The sequence below is a fragment of the Genypterus blacodes genome, unplaced genomic scaffold (assembly GCF_046128005.1).
Source record: "Genypterus blacodes isolate CSIRO-AG114 ecotype Tasmania unplaced genomic scaffold, CSIRO-AGI_Gbla_v1 ptg000154l_1, whole genome shotgun sequence".
Taxonomy (NCBI): domain Eukaryota; kingdom Metazoa; phylum Chordata; class Actinopteri; order Ophidiiformes; family Ophidiidae; genus Genypterus; species Genypterus blacodes.
Window position 1 is genome coordinate 2,460,847 of NW_027466956.1, and position 18,150 is coordinate 2,478,996.

Below are 18,150 nucleotides of genomic sequence, written 5' to 3' on the forward strand. Positions count from 1 at the left end.
GTTTCCTCATGTTCAAAATCTGAATTATTCAGTGCATTTGTGTCTTTTTGTCTGACATTCATCCACACCAGTATACTCACACACACACACACATGTACTCACATATATATTAATTTGTCATTGTACTCTTGGTACACTTTTGATACTTTTCAAACTCAACAAAATGAGTAAACCCTCACCTTTTGCCCCCGCCGTTTAACAATCCAGACAGCCGGCTTGCCAAGAGGTGGTCGGGGGTCTGAGTCTTCTCCAGATGCCTCCTGATCCGAGGACACAAACTGTTCTCTCATAGGGGAGGGCAACAAGGAGTCAGAGTCCCCCTCGCTGTGTGTGTGTGTCTCCGTGTGCATCCTTTCCATTTGTTTTGATATTTTGTTCTGAGAAGCCACAGCCTGGAGAGGCGGGGGGGCATCAGCAGTCGGTCTGGGCCCAGATAAAGTCCTCTGCTCGGGCAGCAGCCTTCCGGCGCTCCCCTCTGGGTATCCTCCCTCTCTGGAGCTCACATGGCTTCTTTGGAGGTTACGGATGTTCATGACCTGTGAAAGAGATTTTGTGTTACAGACGTTTACTGTTTTAATGAGCAGAATGCACTACTTGAGGAAGATGGAGGCATCCTGGAGAACATATAAAAGGAGAAGGATGCAAATACACAGTATTAAATACCTCCAGTCTAAGACACTTCAAGCCTCACAGTTTAATTCAATTCTTAATTGCCAGAAACATATGATGACCTCTATTCATTAAAAGAACTTAATACTGTGGGTAGTAAGCTACTACATTTACTTGATCCTGGACTGATTATGTCTGAAATATGCCAATATGAAGAGATTCCCTTAAATATATGCGATCCTCCATTGAAAACAGGTATAGCAAAGACAATATCTGTCTCAACCAACAGTCAAGTATAGTAAACCTGTGGTATAGTTGAAGAGTTGTCAGACATTTTTTGAAGTGTAATAAGAGGGGAACAAACCTGTAGGTTCTCACAGGACTGTGAAACATTTTCTGGGTAAACTGAATTCAGCTCCAACCAGAACTTGGAGCGGTCTGGAGTGTCCACGAGCGAGGGGGTGCTCCGACTGAGCTCAGCATGGGATTGAAGCCCTGAAGGTGAGCTAATCTTCGGACCCCCTGAGTCCCTCACAGCTGCTCTTCCATTTGAAAATAGGGCAACTCTCTTGGGGAGGGAAGGCTGTGTGGGTGACCCCTCATCGCTGTGGCACCCTTCCTGCAGGGGGCGCTTCGACAATGAACTCTCACTCTGGTTGGGCATGCTGCATTGCATTGTGGGCAATGCTGTGTAAGATTCAGGGCGGTTAAATGAATTGTCTGGTGGGGAACTCTGGAGATCCACACTTTGGATGAGTTCTGGTAAATTACTTCTGTAGTTGTCACAGCTGGATCCTTTGTTGTCTTCCAGGTTTGGGCCTGGATCATCCTCCTCCTCCTCCTGGGAGGGTTCCTCACCACCTTGGCCTCTTTCTTGGGACTCAGGTTCTTCACTGGGGCTGTAGTCACTTAGCTCGAAGGCAGTGATGCCACAATCCAGAGAGAAATAGTCCTGGCTGCAGCGAATGGTTAGCTGACCACAGTCATCAACTTCAGTTAGAGCGTCCAAGCGAGTCTGGAGGGAATTCATCATGTTATTCGTCAATAACAAGAGCAGTTCCCAAAGGGAGCAGTGTGTGTGTGTGTTTGTTACCTGGTGCTGGTCCTGACTGAAGGCCTGCAGGATGTCGGTCTGTCTGGTGAAGTTTCCGTTGGCGTCCTGCAGACCCTGCAGAAGACGCTCCTTCAGGACCAGAACTGAAACCCTCAGCTGATGCCACAGCAGCTGCACCGTCCTGCTCCACACAGGACACACACACATAGACAAAATCAAGTAGCTCGGGATGTGTTTTGGTACTGTGGTGTGTGGAGAGCAAACAAACGTGATGATTTGGTACGACACACAATTATGAATTGTGAAATGTGGGACATGGTGCCAGTTGGTCCTTAACTGGTGGTTTGAATCGTTAAAAATACATTCATTATGAAAATGAGAGACTGTTGGTTCTTCTTTGATGGCTAATGAATGAAATCTGCTGGATTACAGACATATCAATTAACCTACCCAGATTTTACTCTGAATTCTGTTCTCACCCACCTGATATCGACAATGATGTTGACAGAGTAGGAGAGTAACTTCAGGGAGAACTCTGTTTCCAACAATGCATGAATCTGCTCCACATGGTCTGAGATGTCTTCACAGATGTCCTGAACATACACAAACAAAAATACCACAAAAGAAGGAATAACAAACGTTAGGAAACAGATACTCCTCACAGTCACAACAGGTTAAACCAACATTAAATCTTTGAGATCCAGCACAGAACAAAAACATGTTAGGAAAAGCAGAAGTGTGAGGATACGTCAGGTGTCCAGTTATAAATGTGACTCAGCTTCATGTGGAACAGTTTCACATAAAGACATTTATGTAAAAACGTCTCGTCTATCACCATCATTACAAAACAAAACTTCATCATTACACACTGACAGACTCAGATGTTTTTGTTTTGTTTCACACTGAAAACGTTTGTGACACAGCATTTTTTGATTTTTGGTGGTCCAAAACATAAACTATTATAAACACAGTTCTAGAGCATTTATTCATTGTGTATACATGAATGTTTCACAGTTTCTTTTGTTGAATATTTGTATTGAAGGAATATTTGACATGACAATGAGCCTGCAGTTACATTATGGAGATTGTTTTCATACACAGAGAGGGGGAGAAAAGAAAAAGGAGAGAAATATTTATGAGACCTAGGAAATGTGATACACATATGGACTAGATGCAGAAGGAGACGAAGCAACAGCGACTTGTACATTCAGGTTATAAAGGTGGTGAATAATGATATTGCGGATGAATAATTGCGATTGTAATTGATAATAGTGAAGCCAAATCGTCACAATTATGTTATATGGATCCATGTGTGTATTGCACATTGCCATTGGTTATTCTTACACAGTATGGGGGGGGGGGGGAGAAAAGACAGAGAAACCCTAGAAGAAAAAGAAGAGAACTAAAACTGTAAAGAGTTTGTTTTGAAGTTCCTGCCAGCCAGGCGTGACTTGGACTCGGCTTGTATTTAAGTCATATATTTGGTCATCACACTTCTACAGTCTATTTGCAACACACTTGCAAATAGACTTTGACAGCACTTACTCGTGACTTGAATTTGACCTCATACATTTGACTAGGAAAGAATTAAATATTATGCAAATATGAATTTGTGAATTTGAAGAGTGTTTTTTTAATCAAATACTTTTATCTGGAAAGTAATCTATACAGTTAGTGTGACTCTGGCATTACATGTGATAAATGAGTACATTGTGACTTGTTTAGGACTCAAAACACAAAGTTTTAGGACTTGGAACTTAAGAGACCTACTTGTGACTTGTGACAAAAACTTGGTTCATCACTCTGCTAGTCCAAACTAATGTGAAATGACCTTCAAAAACTGGTGAGATTGCATCACATCCACGACAAAGTCAACACTGAACATACACCTCCACACAAAGAGTCCCTGTGCTGCTCCACGGTGACCTGCAGGACCAACCAACACCTCCTGCTCTGGGTTAACCCACCCCTCAAGAAGGAATCTAGGTCAGACACGCTGCCAGCATGACTCATACTAGCTGGCTAAGTGTGCAGTTCCAAAATAAACACAGTGTTACAGTAACTGCAGAGTCTGGTGCACACAGTCTGCATGTGAGCATACAGTTGAACACAAACTTTATGATATCCACACAGCAGATATTTTACTGCCACCTGAATAAGAGAGCAGATTCGGCTAATTATGGCTGAATGTCAGAACACTTTCTGTTCTGTTCTGGCACTTAAGACCACATATGAACCCACTATGATATATGAAAAGGAATACATGAATTGACCTTGATTGATATTTAAATTGATTGATTCATTTGGGTTTATAATATTATCCATTTAGCACTGAGGCCAGCTTTGGTCCAATGTCAGCAACTGGTGCAGCTTCTGATGTGTCACTCATGAGTCTGGCAACCACACAAGACAGATTTAGGCTGCAAGACCTGAGACTCACTGGCAGTTTGGTGAGGAGGGACTCTCCACTGAAGCACAAATGTGTCCCTAAGTGTTACATTGATTTTCCACATCAAATAAAGTTATTTGGTCTGAATGTAAAAAATCCAGACTTAATTTAAAGTTTATTCAAGCAGCATATATCCCATAATCATGCAAAAAAAATGGAAACAAAGACATGAATTGACACAGTATTACTAATAAAATGATTTAGGTGTTTGTAAGGGTTGTTCATCCCTTACAAACTGTCTTCATCCAAAATTGTATGAACACTAAAATCATAAACTGCACTTGAGTTAAATTAAAGACAAGATACAGCAAACTGCAACATACAAATACGTTATGGACACGCCTAACAGTCTACATGTCCACTTATGTCTACTTTGATTAATAAATTACACTAAATCCCATGTTTTTACCACAGAACACACACACACACTCACACACACAGTTTTGTCATCAAAGTGCTGTCATGTCATTCCAAAACAGAACTGAAATGTCACTAGTGTCTTTCAGATGCTTCAAATGTATTTGCACTTGAAAGCATAGCGCTTTCAAATGCAAATACAGTCACATACACACGCAAGAATACACACACACACACTGGAGAACTCTCATTAGCTCACAGCAGACTGACTGAACTGAAGATCTTCCAACAAATCACTTCAGATGGAAACCACAGACGTGTTAATCAGACAGGCTGCATCTCTCAGTGTATGTGTGTGTTTTGGTCTACACTGAGTTCAGTTTTCGCAATACCTAAAATGAATCTCTGTCAGGACTAGAACAATGGTTTTAGACTTCACTGAACTTACTGAACACCAACAGCATTCTCATTCACCGAAATGCCTACGGAGCTGGAAACACTGACCCATCAGCTACGGGCGGCTCATATATACTGTATATATATAAATATATATATATATTGTGTGTTTTGAAAATGAAAAATGCAAAATCACTGACGATAATTCCTAAATCACATTATCGTCCGTGTGTCATACAGTATCCTTTAAAAAATAAAAGAACCATAGATGGCATCAGACCGGTGTTTGCATCTTTGCTAGGAAAGGGCGTAATCCTCCCCTGTGTAGATTCTCCTGTACGTACTACTATTTTCTTTTCGCTGTCACTGCCAAATTAACACCATGTCACCTTAAATTAAATTAAACACAGAAAACGGACACAAAGCCTCCTTATCTAAATTACAGTTTGCCCTGACTCAAGTCCCCTATTTGGGTAATTTGATCTCGGCAGAGGGCAAGTCACTCTCTCCATATAAAACATTACTAAGCCTTGCACTTTTCCTTGGACGTTCTAATGCAGACAATGGATTACTAATTACTCTGAGATTGAAGCCCCTCTTTCCTGTATGTTTCATCGGAAAATTATATTAGTTGTGAAATAGACTGATAAAGGTAAAATAAGCTTTTGTGTAGTTGAAACAGGCATTGTCATCTGCACCCATTTTGGGTGATGCCTGATGCTGAAAAACCATTCACACAGTTTGTGAATTTGCAAATGATGTAATCATGTTCTGTTTTAGTCTCAAGTCTGCCTCTCTCACTCCTCTCAACCCTTTCTCATCTTGATTGTTTACAATTCCTCTGTGCTCCTGCTTCAGCGCCTGTTGACATTCCTGCTTAACACCGACTCGACACACACTCAACACACACTCCAGACTCTAACCTACAAGTTGCAATACTGATGTGGCGGTCGGCTTCTCTGTCTCAATTGCATCAACAGGTGAAATCTGTCCAATGGCCTACTGCATCAGGACCACTGCACCGCTTTCAGCTTGGAGGCTGGGTGCTGATCAAAGACTTCCAAGGGCCATTCCAGGTGTTGCTGACCACTCACACAACACTGAAAGTTGATAGCAAAAGCTATCTCTGGACGGGACTTGTTCCATTGGGCCTGTGGGAGAGATGAAATAGTGCTCCCCACCAACAAGAGTATCCGCTCCAACTGCACTACATATGCAGCACATACACATTCATTCAACCAGAGTGTACGATGTGCTCTGCCCTGCAGAAACTGATACGAACTGAACTACAGATTGATTCATAATTATCCTGAAACCTGAGGAACACCTGTGGGACGTCAAGATTACAAATATTGGTAACAAATTCTTCCAGCTTCACGCCCAAAACATTGGTTGGCCATAGAGGATAATATCTGTCTCGCTGAGGGTTCCGCTGAGCATTACTATCAAGGTGACATCTGGTGGCTCCTGAACTTGTGGAAACATTGGGCCTCTTTAGCTGTCACAAGTGTTTTCATTCTCCTGTGTTTTGCTCCCTCTGTATTATCCCTTTGCTGAGGCATGTGATATCTCAAATGATGAGGTATTCTGTGGTGTTTCCCAGAGATTCTTATACTGCTCATTCTGGCCTGGGACCCACCGTTCCCTAACGGCCTACGGTAAGACTATTGAAATTCAGCTTTTCCATTCGCTAGGTCTCATTTGTGATGGGGTTTTTTTTGCAATTTGTTTTTATTGAAGCAGATATTGTACATGACATTGTGCATACAGGTTAAAGGGGATTTTGGAGATCATTTTTTATATAGAAAGAGGAGAGAGAGAGATAGAGAGAGAGAAGGGAGGCAGGTTGTGTTATCCCTACTATTGTTGTTGAACTTTATACATACATAGACCCTGAGGTAGAATACAAGTGGGGTGGATTTGCAATGAAGTCATAGGGTACATACAGAACATACAGGATGATGTCAAACAGCAATGTAGGTTAGAACAAATATCATCATAGGTTGTGATAGAGAGAGAAAGGGAAGAGACAAACAGGAAATAAAAAAACTAAAGCAAAGAGATGGCATCCTGCCCCGAAACCCCACCCAACCCCGCATTCACACACCCCCGTCCTGGACTGCCTGAAATGCAAAATAAATGCAAAATTTGTGATGTTGAGTAGGTTGTATCAGAAGCTCTCAATGTCTGCTATTGTACTTAATTTTCCATGCCCTCTTGTATCCTTTGAACGGTTTACATATCTGAGGGTTTAAAGTTCCAGAGTGCCCGGGTTGGGTGTAAATGTGCTACATGCTCTGTACAAGGTGGGGTAGATATGTGTTGAAGGTTTCCTTGTTATTTTTTCTTCTAGGGTTTGTCAAAAAGTGGGGAATGTTGTGGAAAAATAACTATCTGTATGTAGCATTTAATGCAGAGGTTCCCAAACTTTTGTAGATAAGAAAATCTTCGACGACGCCTGTCTATCTCGTTTCTGTGACCTGGTGGAGAGACGCAGAGGCGACTCTGCCGCCTTGGAACCATCGAATCTCCACCTGTTTCTCTCGCCCATATACAAAGCCATCTCTGTAGTGTATCTTTTCTTCAGGCTAGCAACCAGAACCGACCCACTGCAGTGTGAAGGAATAAACTGACTGGTCGGTTTATTTCTGAGTCTTCTTAATTGTCTTACAACTAAGAACGGAAATTTTCACCACACCTTCCTTATGCAAAGTCCATATGTTCTACTTACTAAGAATGTTTTGATTCTCAAGCCAAAGTTTAGAACCATTCTGAGGAGCACTCCAGAAAGCATTTACACACACTGGCCTTTGTGTGTGTAATAATGATGACATTATTGTTCTATCATCACAAGAACGGATGGCCACTTGTCTAATGTCTTATGTCATATTTACACCTACATTTTTCACAATCTATCACTATCTGAAATGAGTGAGATGAAGAAGGGAACCACAAACTTTCAGGGACACTATTAATACTTTAAAGATGTTTGAAGGTAATATTCCCTTATGCCTGTAATAATATAAACCCTGATGTGTGTGTCTGTGCAAGTGCAGCATTTAATACACAAGTCCACCTTCTGGTTTTCTCTAATACATATATCTCTGACCCTTTGATCACACACACACGTTTTCTCACACTCTGGTCACGTACAGTTGAGACACAACCTGTCAGTCATCGCCTCTGTACATGCAGCTGGGTTTCTAATTGACTAAAATCAATTTAAAAGCAATGGACTCAAGCTTCAGCTCCAATCCCACTTCACCCCCATCACAGCAAACATCAAGGCCTTCACATCCACCGCTTCCAAAACACCTGTGACAGCTCGGCCTCGTCCGCACCCATTCAATCTAATAACCTTCAACTCCACCACTTTGACCCATCAGCCCGCCGTGTTTCACCTTGGAGATCAAATACTCTGTGCTCCTTTCCCCCACTGGAGTATTCAAATTAAGCAGCTTCAAAGACCACCAACACCCGCTGCTGCGATACAGAGACTCACTACAGTCATTTTGTCTCAAGTGTACAAGTCCTCACACCCTAATACTTACTTAACTCTAAGACTATCTGGAACTACTGCATGTGCACGCATGGCAGCGTCTGCTGTGCTGCTGTTCAACCAAAAAGAAAGAGTAAGACGTACATGGATGGAAGGAATAGGGAAGAAAACAAGCGTCCACAGGGTGAGGAAATGTTTGCCCATGTGTCTTTCACCAATTACAATTTACATGCTTGAATAAATCAATGTATAATCACATAATCAAGTCAAGTATGATCAAAGTTTTAATGGGAATGTAAATTCTGATGTATGGCGTGTTTGGAAAGTAATGTATAGCACTTTCCTTACAATTAGGGTGTAAAGATGTTAAAATAAAATAAATAAATTTGAGAATAAAACCTGAATACACCTAGATTTAGATCCTATTCTTTGTATCCCAGTAAAAGTGTGTCGTTAAGGGGCAATTCTTGTAAATTCGGTGAATAATCGAATCGCATCATGGTGGAAATTAAAGAGCTCTAATGCATTGAATTGTTCCCTTAATGATCATGAATCACTTAGAGGCCACAGAGTTACATTCCTACCGTGCAGGCCAATGTGTTTTCTATACATATTTAATTGAAAACAGGGGAAAAAACTGGATCAGATGGGATAAGGTTTCTGTTTAAGATGCATTTAAAGATCGTAGTGCAGAAATCATTCAGGCTCCAGTATAGAAAGAGTTCAACTACTCTGGTGGGCAAACTGACAACACAGGAGAACATCATTGCAGAATACCAACTCTGTCTTTAACTTCAACTATGGTTCATATGTTTCTGCAGATTATGGATGAATACTGAGTACAACTACATGCTAACTTTCAACATGTTCATCTGAAAGCATGTCAGGTCAACTTCATATGTAGCATCTTTCCACAGCATTGGTGTTATTTTCTATGTATAATCAAAAGGTGGAATTAACTTCATGTTCACACACAATCCCCTCTAGTTCTATCAACGGATCACTAGATGTCATGTAGCAGCAGGAATGGATCAAGTTCACATTTGTTTGGAACTGGACGAGACCACCACATCACACCTCAAACTCTCTGTGTGGTTGTTTTGGTTTCAAGTGCTCAGACCTGCACAGACAAACTGAACTGTGAGGTTTATAAGATAAGATAAGATAAGATAACATAAGATAAGATAAACTTTCATCCAGGTCATTTACATTGTTACGGCAACAAAGTGGCTGATGCAAAACAATAAAGGGCACTAAAAAAAATAGGAGCCTAACAAATGTACAAAAATATATGGATGACTTTAAGCAGCCCATCTGATAATCATGCTAGGAAACTGAAACAGAGATGAACTGACCTGATATAAGGGGCTCTGGGGTATTACCTAATAGCATGTGTCCATATTGTCCAAGTTGTTTCTCCCCTACAAACTTCTATAAACACTAACATCAAACACTGCACTTGAGTGGAGTAATAGATTCTCTCCCATTGGACAAAAGGGGACACAAACCCACTCTCACTCACAACTTGTTGGTGTGAAAACACCCAAAGCTGATCTGCAGCTAACCTAACTGACTAACTAACCTATTTAACTCTAAACCACAGAAAAGAGACTATGATCACCCAACTCTGACCAGAAAGACTAAAGTGATGAGATCAAAGGATAAAGTTTCTTACCTTTTTACAGTTTCACACACAAAATGTGTGTCTGAAGCTTTAGCAGCTCCCATGTGGTAATGGTGACTTAACATGCCAGTGTGTGTGTCTGTGTCTGTGTCTGTGTGTGTGTGTGTGTGTGTGTGTGTGTGTGTGTGTGTGTGTGTGTGTGTGTGTGTGGTGACATGCTGAGAGGGGGTGGGGGTGACAACATTTGGTGAAGCTATTTTAGGACTGACCCCACTCTCTCTCTCTCTCTCTCTCTCTCTCTCTCTCTCTCTCTCTCTCTCTCTCTCTCTCTCACACACACACACACACTCTCTCTCTCTCTCTCTCTCACTCACTCTCTCTCTCTCACTCTCTCTATGTATCTCTCTCTCTGTATCTCTCTCTGTCCCTGTCTCCCCCTCTCTCTCTCTCTCTCTCCCTCCCTTGGTCTCTCTCTCCCTCACGCTCCTCTTTCACACACATTTGCAATTAAAAACTACATGTCTACATATATCATAAATATTTCTCACCTTTCCTCCCTCTCTCGTTTCATCCTTTCATTCTCCTAACTTCCCACTCTCTTGCCTTTACTTCCCTCCCCGTCCTCCCTTGTTTCAGACCGGTGTTGTTGCTATGTTGAAGTTAATTCCCAGAATTCCTGGCGTGGCGGCGGCACTGACATCACGATACAGAAATATCCTGACAGCTGCGGGACACGACTGTGATCATGGCGGATTGTGTATGAATAAAGACTGAACTAATGAATACTGATCACATTTACAGAAGCAAAGGTGGCCAAATGTTCCAACCAAAAACAAGCAGCAAGATGTGTAACCTGTAACTAATAAATGTGGAGACAGTTTATAGCAGTGAAAGGAAGTGAATAAGAAATAAAATACTTCTGACATGTTTGCCCTTTTCAAGGCAAAAAGAAAGAGAAGAAAAGAACAGGCTGAGTAAAGGTGCGGGGGAAAATGCAGCTTCAAGAGGAGAAACAGCGGTAATAGCTTGGTGTCTTTGTTGATTTACAGAAATGTGACCATGGTAACAACATTTCAAAACCAATCAAGATACGTGTTATTGACCCTGTGGGGAGATTTGTGAGTTTGGTGTTGCAGCATAAACATTTGCATATCATAAACAGCAAGGTGTGTCACAAGGCACATAAATACCAGGCTGTCAAGATCGGCATAGGTTCATATAATACAACATCATATTGTTAGGTACACTTTTGCTTGTTTGTTTGTTTGTTTGTTTTTGTGTTACACATTGCACATTGTGAGACATTGTGTGTGTGTGTGTGTGTGTGTGTGTGTGTGTGTGTGTGTGTGTGTGTGTGCGTGTGTGAGTGCATGCGGGCGTGTGTGTGCGTGCGAGTGTGTGTATGTGTGTGTGCGTGTGCGTGTGCGTGCTTACGCATGTGCGCTCTTGTGTGTGTGTGTGTGTGTATGTGTCGGGCATTCTCAATGCAGTTGTTATACACAGCCTGCAGTTTGATACTATGAATGGCTGAGACGCATACCACACACACATACACACACACACTCTCTCTCTCTCTCTCTCTCTGTGTAGGTGTGAGTGTGAGTGTGAGTGTGAGTGTGTGTGTGTGTGTGTGTGTGTGTGTGTGTGTGTGTGTGTGTGTGTGTGTGTGTGTGTGTGTGTGTGTGTGTGTGTCAGAGAACAGTGGCATCACTATAATCATGTCCTACAGTTGTACTGTGGCAAGGTCAGGTTATAGAAAAAAGCCCTGCAGGCAAATGCATTATAAATATGAGAGAGGGCTTGAAAAGAAACAAAGTGAGGATGAAGAGGAGGGAGGGAGTGATCCCTGGAGGCAATGTGTCCACTTACACATCACTCTGTGACTCTGATGCCAGCTGACCAACCTGCCTGCAATTAAGTCAAATAAAGGTTGAGCGGACTGTGTGCTGTGTGAGCAGGACACAGTGTGTGAAGGTAAAACCCACAAGGCTGATGGAGCTGATTATCATGCTCACACAGCTGAGAGTCACTTTATTACATTCACCCACCAAAATAAAGGAGGTATTGTGATTAGCATGCTACACTGGGATGGTTATTATTCACACACACACACGCCCTCAGACGGCGGTGGTCGTGTCCTGCTCAAGGACACTGCAACACGCTTTTATAAGAAGTCCGGAATGATCCATCAATGTTTTTTAGTTTATTTCCAATGTTAAGCAGTTCACTTGGTGCTAAGCTCAAAACTACACAGGCATTTACTGAAGAAAAGGCTGTGCTTGTTGATTGTAATAGAATGGCAGTGTGTGGATTTTAACATTGGTCTTAATGGGGAAAATTGAGGGGAACTTCCGGAAACAGGAAACACTTTATTGTTACAGTTCTAAAGGAGGACAGAACTTCCTATGTATTGATGTGTATAATGTTTGTGAGGTGAAGAAGAGGTGGATATGAATAGAGGAAGAGGGTTTTGGGAGTTAGAGTGGAGATATGTCAATCAACTTCAACGTCCCTTCACTCTCAGAGGCACAATGTGTAATGTTAAAGGCTGGAAAATCTTTAACTCACATTATCTCAAGAGGTTTAAATGCTAAACTAATACCTCCAAGTTAAGAGTCTGAATGCCTGAAAAATGTCTAAATGGTTCCTGAGAGAAGACGTGGAAGTAAGTGTCAAAAAATAATAGACAGGCAGAATCACACAGTACTTGTAATGTTAATAACTTCTTAAAGTAGGAACTGTGGAGAGAAATGTTTAGATATGAAACAAGAATGACATCATGTCATCGTGATATCATTAAAATGCTTTTTAATATCTAGAAAAATGATCCAGCTCAGTGCCTCTGACCATGATGTAATATTGGGAAACATGTCACTAGATGGCGCCATCTACCAGAGATTGAATGCCATGTTCTGCTCTGTGGTTAAGACTGTGGATAGATGTGAGTTTATTTACCCACAAACATAAACAAAACAATGAAGAATTCACAAATTGAAAATATGATATGATGATAATAATGAAAATGATGAAATGCAGCTATAATGAGTATACTGGATCATAAACACACTGTACTGATTCCTCTAAGGAAATTCAGCATCTGCATTTGACCTGTCCTATCTGTTCCAGGCCTTATATGCCACAAGATTCACGGTAATCTGCATCATTTAAAAAATAAATCTGTATGCTTTTCTGTAAAACTCAGCAAGTTTGTGGATTCTGGTCGTGGTCTGACTAAGAGTAAATTGTTATGATTGTTCTTTCTGTCAATGGAGGAATTATTATTCAAGTACAATGTTTACTACGTCATGTAGTGAGTCACACTGCAGCTGCACACACACACACACACACACACACACACACACACACACAACCATTATTGTCCCATCTGAAAATAGACACAAGTTTTGAGGATCATGAAGGATATAACATCAGAGAGCTAGAGGGAGCAGGGACGAGGAAGTTGATACAAGATACACAGCTGCACACTGCAGGCAGGTTTTAGTCTAAGAAAAGGAACACACAAACACACACACACACACACACACACACACACCAAACACATTGGTGCAGAGAATATAGAAGAGAGCTAAATACAGCAGAGGAGAAGAGGAATGGGAAGCCAAAGAGAAAAAATAGTAGAGAGGATATGAGAATGAAAAGAGGGGAAAAAAGAGCAGTACATCAAAGATATAGAATAAAAAAACACCTTCTAATCTGGAAAGTTCCTCAAATCCTCCCTGAATAGACAGCATGAATGACTGAATGAATGAATGAAGCAGAGCTGTAACAGGAAGCCAATGGGTGGAGCTATACTGAAGTTACATAAATACATAAACATTCAACTAGTCAACTGTGTAACCAACAGAATGAATTCATTACATAACACCAAGAGCTGAGGCCACAGAGAGACAAGGCATTATGGGAAATTTATTGGCTGAGGTCAAACAGCTGAATGGACTCATTCAGTGATGCATTTATGAATAAAACCCATCAACCTCATTTACTCGAGAGGTTCGGTACCACAATCGTTTTTGATGGGTCTGAAATATGAACAATTGCCGCAAACAGGAGCAAAACAGGCAATAAAGAGGAAATCCAGGTTCCCTATAATCAAGCCCATAATCTAGACCAGGGGTGTCAAACTCACTTTAGTTCGGGGCCATATTCAGCCCAATTTAAACTCAAGTGGGCTGGATTAGTAAAATCATAGCAAAATAAGCTATAAATGGATGTAAACTCCAAGTTTTCCCTTTGTTTTAGTGCAAACAAGTACAAGTTCAAGTTGCAAATGCTTACTTTTATTTAACTATCTTTTTCAAAACATATTATGAACAACCTGAAATTTATTAAGTAAAACAAGTCCAATTTCAACAATAAACAATAATAACAATACGGTATTTATAAAACAACTTGTCACTCACTAGCCATGGATAACTCCAAAAAAGTGTTGGAGGAACAAAGAGAGTCTAACTCTACCTGTACAGTTACAATTTGCTTTCACTTACAAGGACACAGGAGAGAAATAATAGTAATTAATAATAATGTGCTTGCTATATGGAGAGATATTAAAGAGAAATTCTAATAAATAAGAGAAGAAAAAGGCAAAATGTTCAAAGACATTTCCAGAACAAACACTCAGCAGTTACTGAAAAGTACCAAGCTTGAAATGAACGTAAAAGAGCGATAAGGATACTGCTGTGGAAAGCTGGGCAGAGCAAATCAATCAAGAAGATCAATTTGAGGAGATCGTAAGGCACTGAAAGCCATTTACAGACAGACGTTACATGAAAGAATACTAAAATATCAGAGAATATATCCTCGGAAAGTCACCTTCACTGACACTGATCTGGCGCTGACGTGGAAACCCTGCATTTTAATGGCGGGATGCTGTCACTTCGCGGGACACAAAATCAGCGTTGTAGGAAATGTAGTTTATTGACAATGTACGCTTATAGAGGTTTATTTTGCTCTCGCGGGCCACATCAAATGGGCCTTGAGTTTGACACCTGTGATCTAGACTGTACACTGGTGGCATTGTAGCATGTAGCAAATGGGACGGCCACGAGGGCAACAGTCACTGTCCTTAGGAAGGAACCTCTGTAGAGCCTCTAGAGAAGCATGAAGTGATGCTGACTCAGGAATAGAGCTTCACAGCCCACATGAACAGATAGTGTAAACATAGTATTTTCCCTTCAATGGCTTAACACGGGGATCTCCAACCTTTTTTCCTGAGAGCTAATTTGACAAAATAAAAGTTTCTGAGAGCTACTAATGTTTTACATTATTAGTAGCATTTATCCACATGGCTGATTCTCCACCCAAACCTGCTGAATAAGCGTCCTTTGTGTGAACATTTACAAAATGTTGATATGCAACACTCACATTTTGTATCAAAAACATCTTAACTTCAGCAACATATGCTTGTTGTCTGTATACATTCTGAGTGTCAAGCTCACACTAATAAATTCACATCATAGTAATCTCAATTTAACTTATAATTTATTTTACTATTTTACTAATACTATACCTTTCATATTTCACATTTTCCACATATCGCTGTCACAATGTACCTTTACATTCTCTTTTATTCTGGGTATTCCCTGTAGTTCCCATATCATCTCTACTTCACATGCATTCAGTCTGTTCTGATATTAGTGAGATGACAGAGTATCTGCTGTCTGCTGGAGTGAATCCACTTAAGTTCACTCTTAAGGAGTTCCTCCACCTTCTCTGTTCGTAGCCTGCTAGCATGTGGAAAGTCCCGTAAAAAGTTGCTCTGGACTTTGCTGAAGTGATGCACGACAGACGCGCTAGCACCGCAAATGGGACACACACACTTGTCATTCAAATTGGTAAAAAAGATGTAATTCCTCATGAAAATAGTATGTGTGTCACCGACGTAAACAAACTTGACAGCAGCGTCATTTGTTTGACTGACAGCTGATTGGCTTACAACCATTTTGTGAGGGGGGCAGGATGTCTGCAAATTTGATTGGATAGAAAAGTAACATTGTGTTGTCAAATTTGAGTATTCTTTGAATCTTAAGCGTGCTACTCAGAAACGGGTGGCGAGCTAGCGAGCGACGTGTTTGAGACCCCAGTATTTACAGTACATAGGAGACAGAGTTCATGTAAGAATAACTGAGTAACTGAAGGAGAAAAGAATCATGATAATCAACCAACTCGGATCAAATTCAGAAACTTATTTAAGATTAGGTCAAAGGCCACCCTCAAAGAAGAAACAAGAAGTTTTGCAGCCTTTTGTTTCCAGCTTTCTTTTCCTAAACCTACACATATGAACCTGCCCACCCCCACCCCCGTCATACCTTGAGCTGCACCAGGTGGACATCAACATGTCTGTTATCGATGTCTTGTCCCACAGAGTGTGTTAGCTGTGTGACTCGGTCGCTCGTCGATCTGAGCCATGTCTCAATCTCTGGCAGGTGGAGGACGACTTTCCAGTCTGCTCCTGTGTGCAGGGGCGGGGGCTTCTTTGACCTAAAACAACACATATGTGAGACATGCACATTTATACCGCGCGTGTATGCGTGTGTGTGTGTGTGTGTGTGTGTGTGTGTGTGTGTGTGTGTGTGTGTGTTTGTGTGTGTGTGTGTGTGAGAGAGAGAGCCTGTGTGTTAGGATGATAATAACAAGATCACTCAAACGGTTTTGAATGGACTTTTCTGAAAGTTTGCGGCGGCATGGGTAAGTTTTTCATTTATTTCACATTATTCTTAAAACGAAGTTACGACTAGATGGAAGCAGAGACTCAGCTACAGCTCAGAGTACAGCTACAAATAAGCTACCAATTAGCTATTACCATGTACTGCTTGTGAGGCTTTTACAGAGGATACAGAGAAAAATAGCATCTGTCCATATTTACTAACGTGACACATCAGAGGTTTGTGTCGGTAAAATGTCTGGGTGTTTGATTAATGCATATGCATTTTAAATGGCTCACTATGGCATGACTGCTCACCATTGTGGTGAAGGAAATTGTGTCTAGGATTTACGGGCTTTGAAAAGCAGGTGTGAACTTCTTTGTGGCATATCAGCTGTTGTCATTCTTCATGCTTCAAGAAGCATCTTAAATAGCAGCAGTGCACTCAAATCAACTTGTTGAAGCTGTGTTTATTTACATAATCACGCTAAGTAATAGGCCGCTAAGTGAAAAAATGCTTAGTATATCCACTCCACACATATATAGAGATAGATTGCCTAAAATAAAATACTTGCAGTAGTTTGGTACTCAACCAAGTGTGATTGCAGCGCTCTCATGTAAAAGAGAAACACAAATTAAGTACTTACTTGAGCTGTGCTTTGAAAAGGTTACACTCACTCAAATTAATTTGCATATTTTTCCGTTTGTTTTCTCTTTGTCTCTCATATTATTTGTATAAACAATAGTCCAATCTGAATTAATTGGATTGCAAGATAAGAACCCTGAGAGATTATGTGTGAACACAAAAACACAGATATGATGAGTTACCTTAGTGAAGGGTCCCTGCTCTGGCCCCAGCCAGGTCCTGGGGAGGCGTCCCTGTCTTGTGCCTGACTGAAGGGGGCAGTAATGAGGGCAGCTGTGCTGGACGTGTCATGGTCCAGGGTGGGTGTGACAGAGGTGACCATGGGGGATGGAGGCTCAGGGGCCACGGGCGAGAGAGCTGTGATGCTCATTCTGACAGACGGACAGGATTATTAATGTGGCGGGACGGGCCTCACTGGACTGAACTGGAGAGAGAGAAAGAGAGAGAGAGAGAGAGAGAGAGAGAGAGAGAGAGAGAGAGAGAGAGAAGATGGGGGTTAGAATACTGTAAAGTCTGTTGAAAAAGATTAATTCTTACAAGCTAAATTAAAAAAGAAAGACTGTGCCTGGTATAATTGTGATTTTAATAAATATCCACACTGCACAAATTCTTCTGGCCAACAACAAGGCAGCAGGATTGAGCGATGAGACAATTATAGAGCTAGATTACTGCCTGACCTTTCAGTCTAATATACAACTGTTATATTACACACACACACACACACACACACACACACACACACACACACACACACACAAACATCAAATAAATCCAGCTGAGTACTGGATGCAACATGACACAAGACAGTGAGAGATAGTGAGGTCATAAAACACAGCAGCAAACTGAACTGCTTCG

General features: G+C 41.2%; 1 protein-coding gene across 1 annotated transcript in view; it reads right to left on the minus strand.

Moving 5' to 3' along the window:
• The window catches only part of akap6 (A kinase (PRKA) anchor protein 6), a 149,396-nt gene extending 131,731 nt beyond the window's left edge, over positions 1-17,665 (minus strand). Inside the window, exons 1-6 of the mRNA XM_076166027.1 lie at positions 17,478-17,665; positions 16,315-16,486; positions 2,147-2,256; positions 1,703-1,844; positions 974-1,624; positions 180-536 (exon numbers count right to left, since the gene is read on the minus strand). Coding sequence (XP_076022142.1) covers positions 180-536; positions 974-1,624; positions 1,703-1,844; positions 2,147-2,256; positions 16,315-16,486; positions 17,478-17,665 — 1,620 coding nt within the window. The remainder of the gene's footprint in view (positions 1-179; positions 537-973; positions 1,625-1,702; positions 1,845-2,146; positions 2,257-16,314; positions 16,487-17,477) is intronic.
• Between the last annotated feature and the right edge of the window lie 485 nt (positions 17,666-18,150).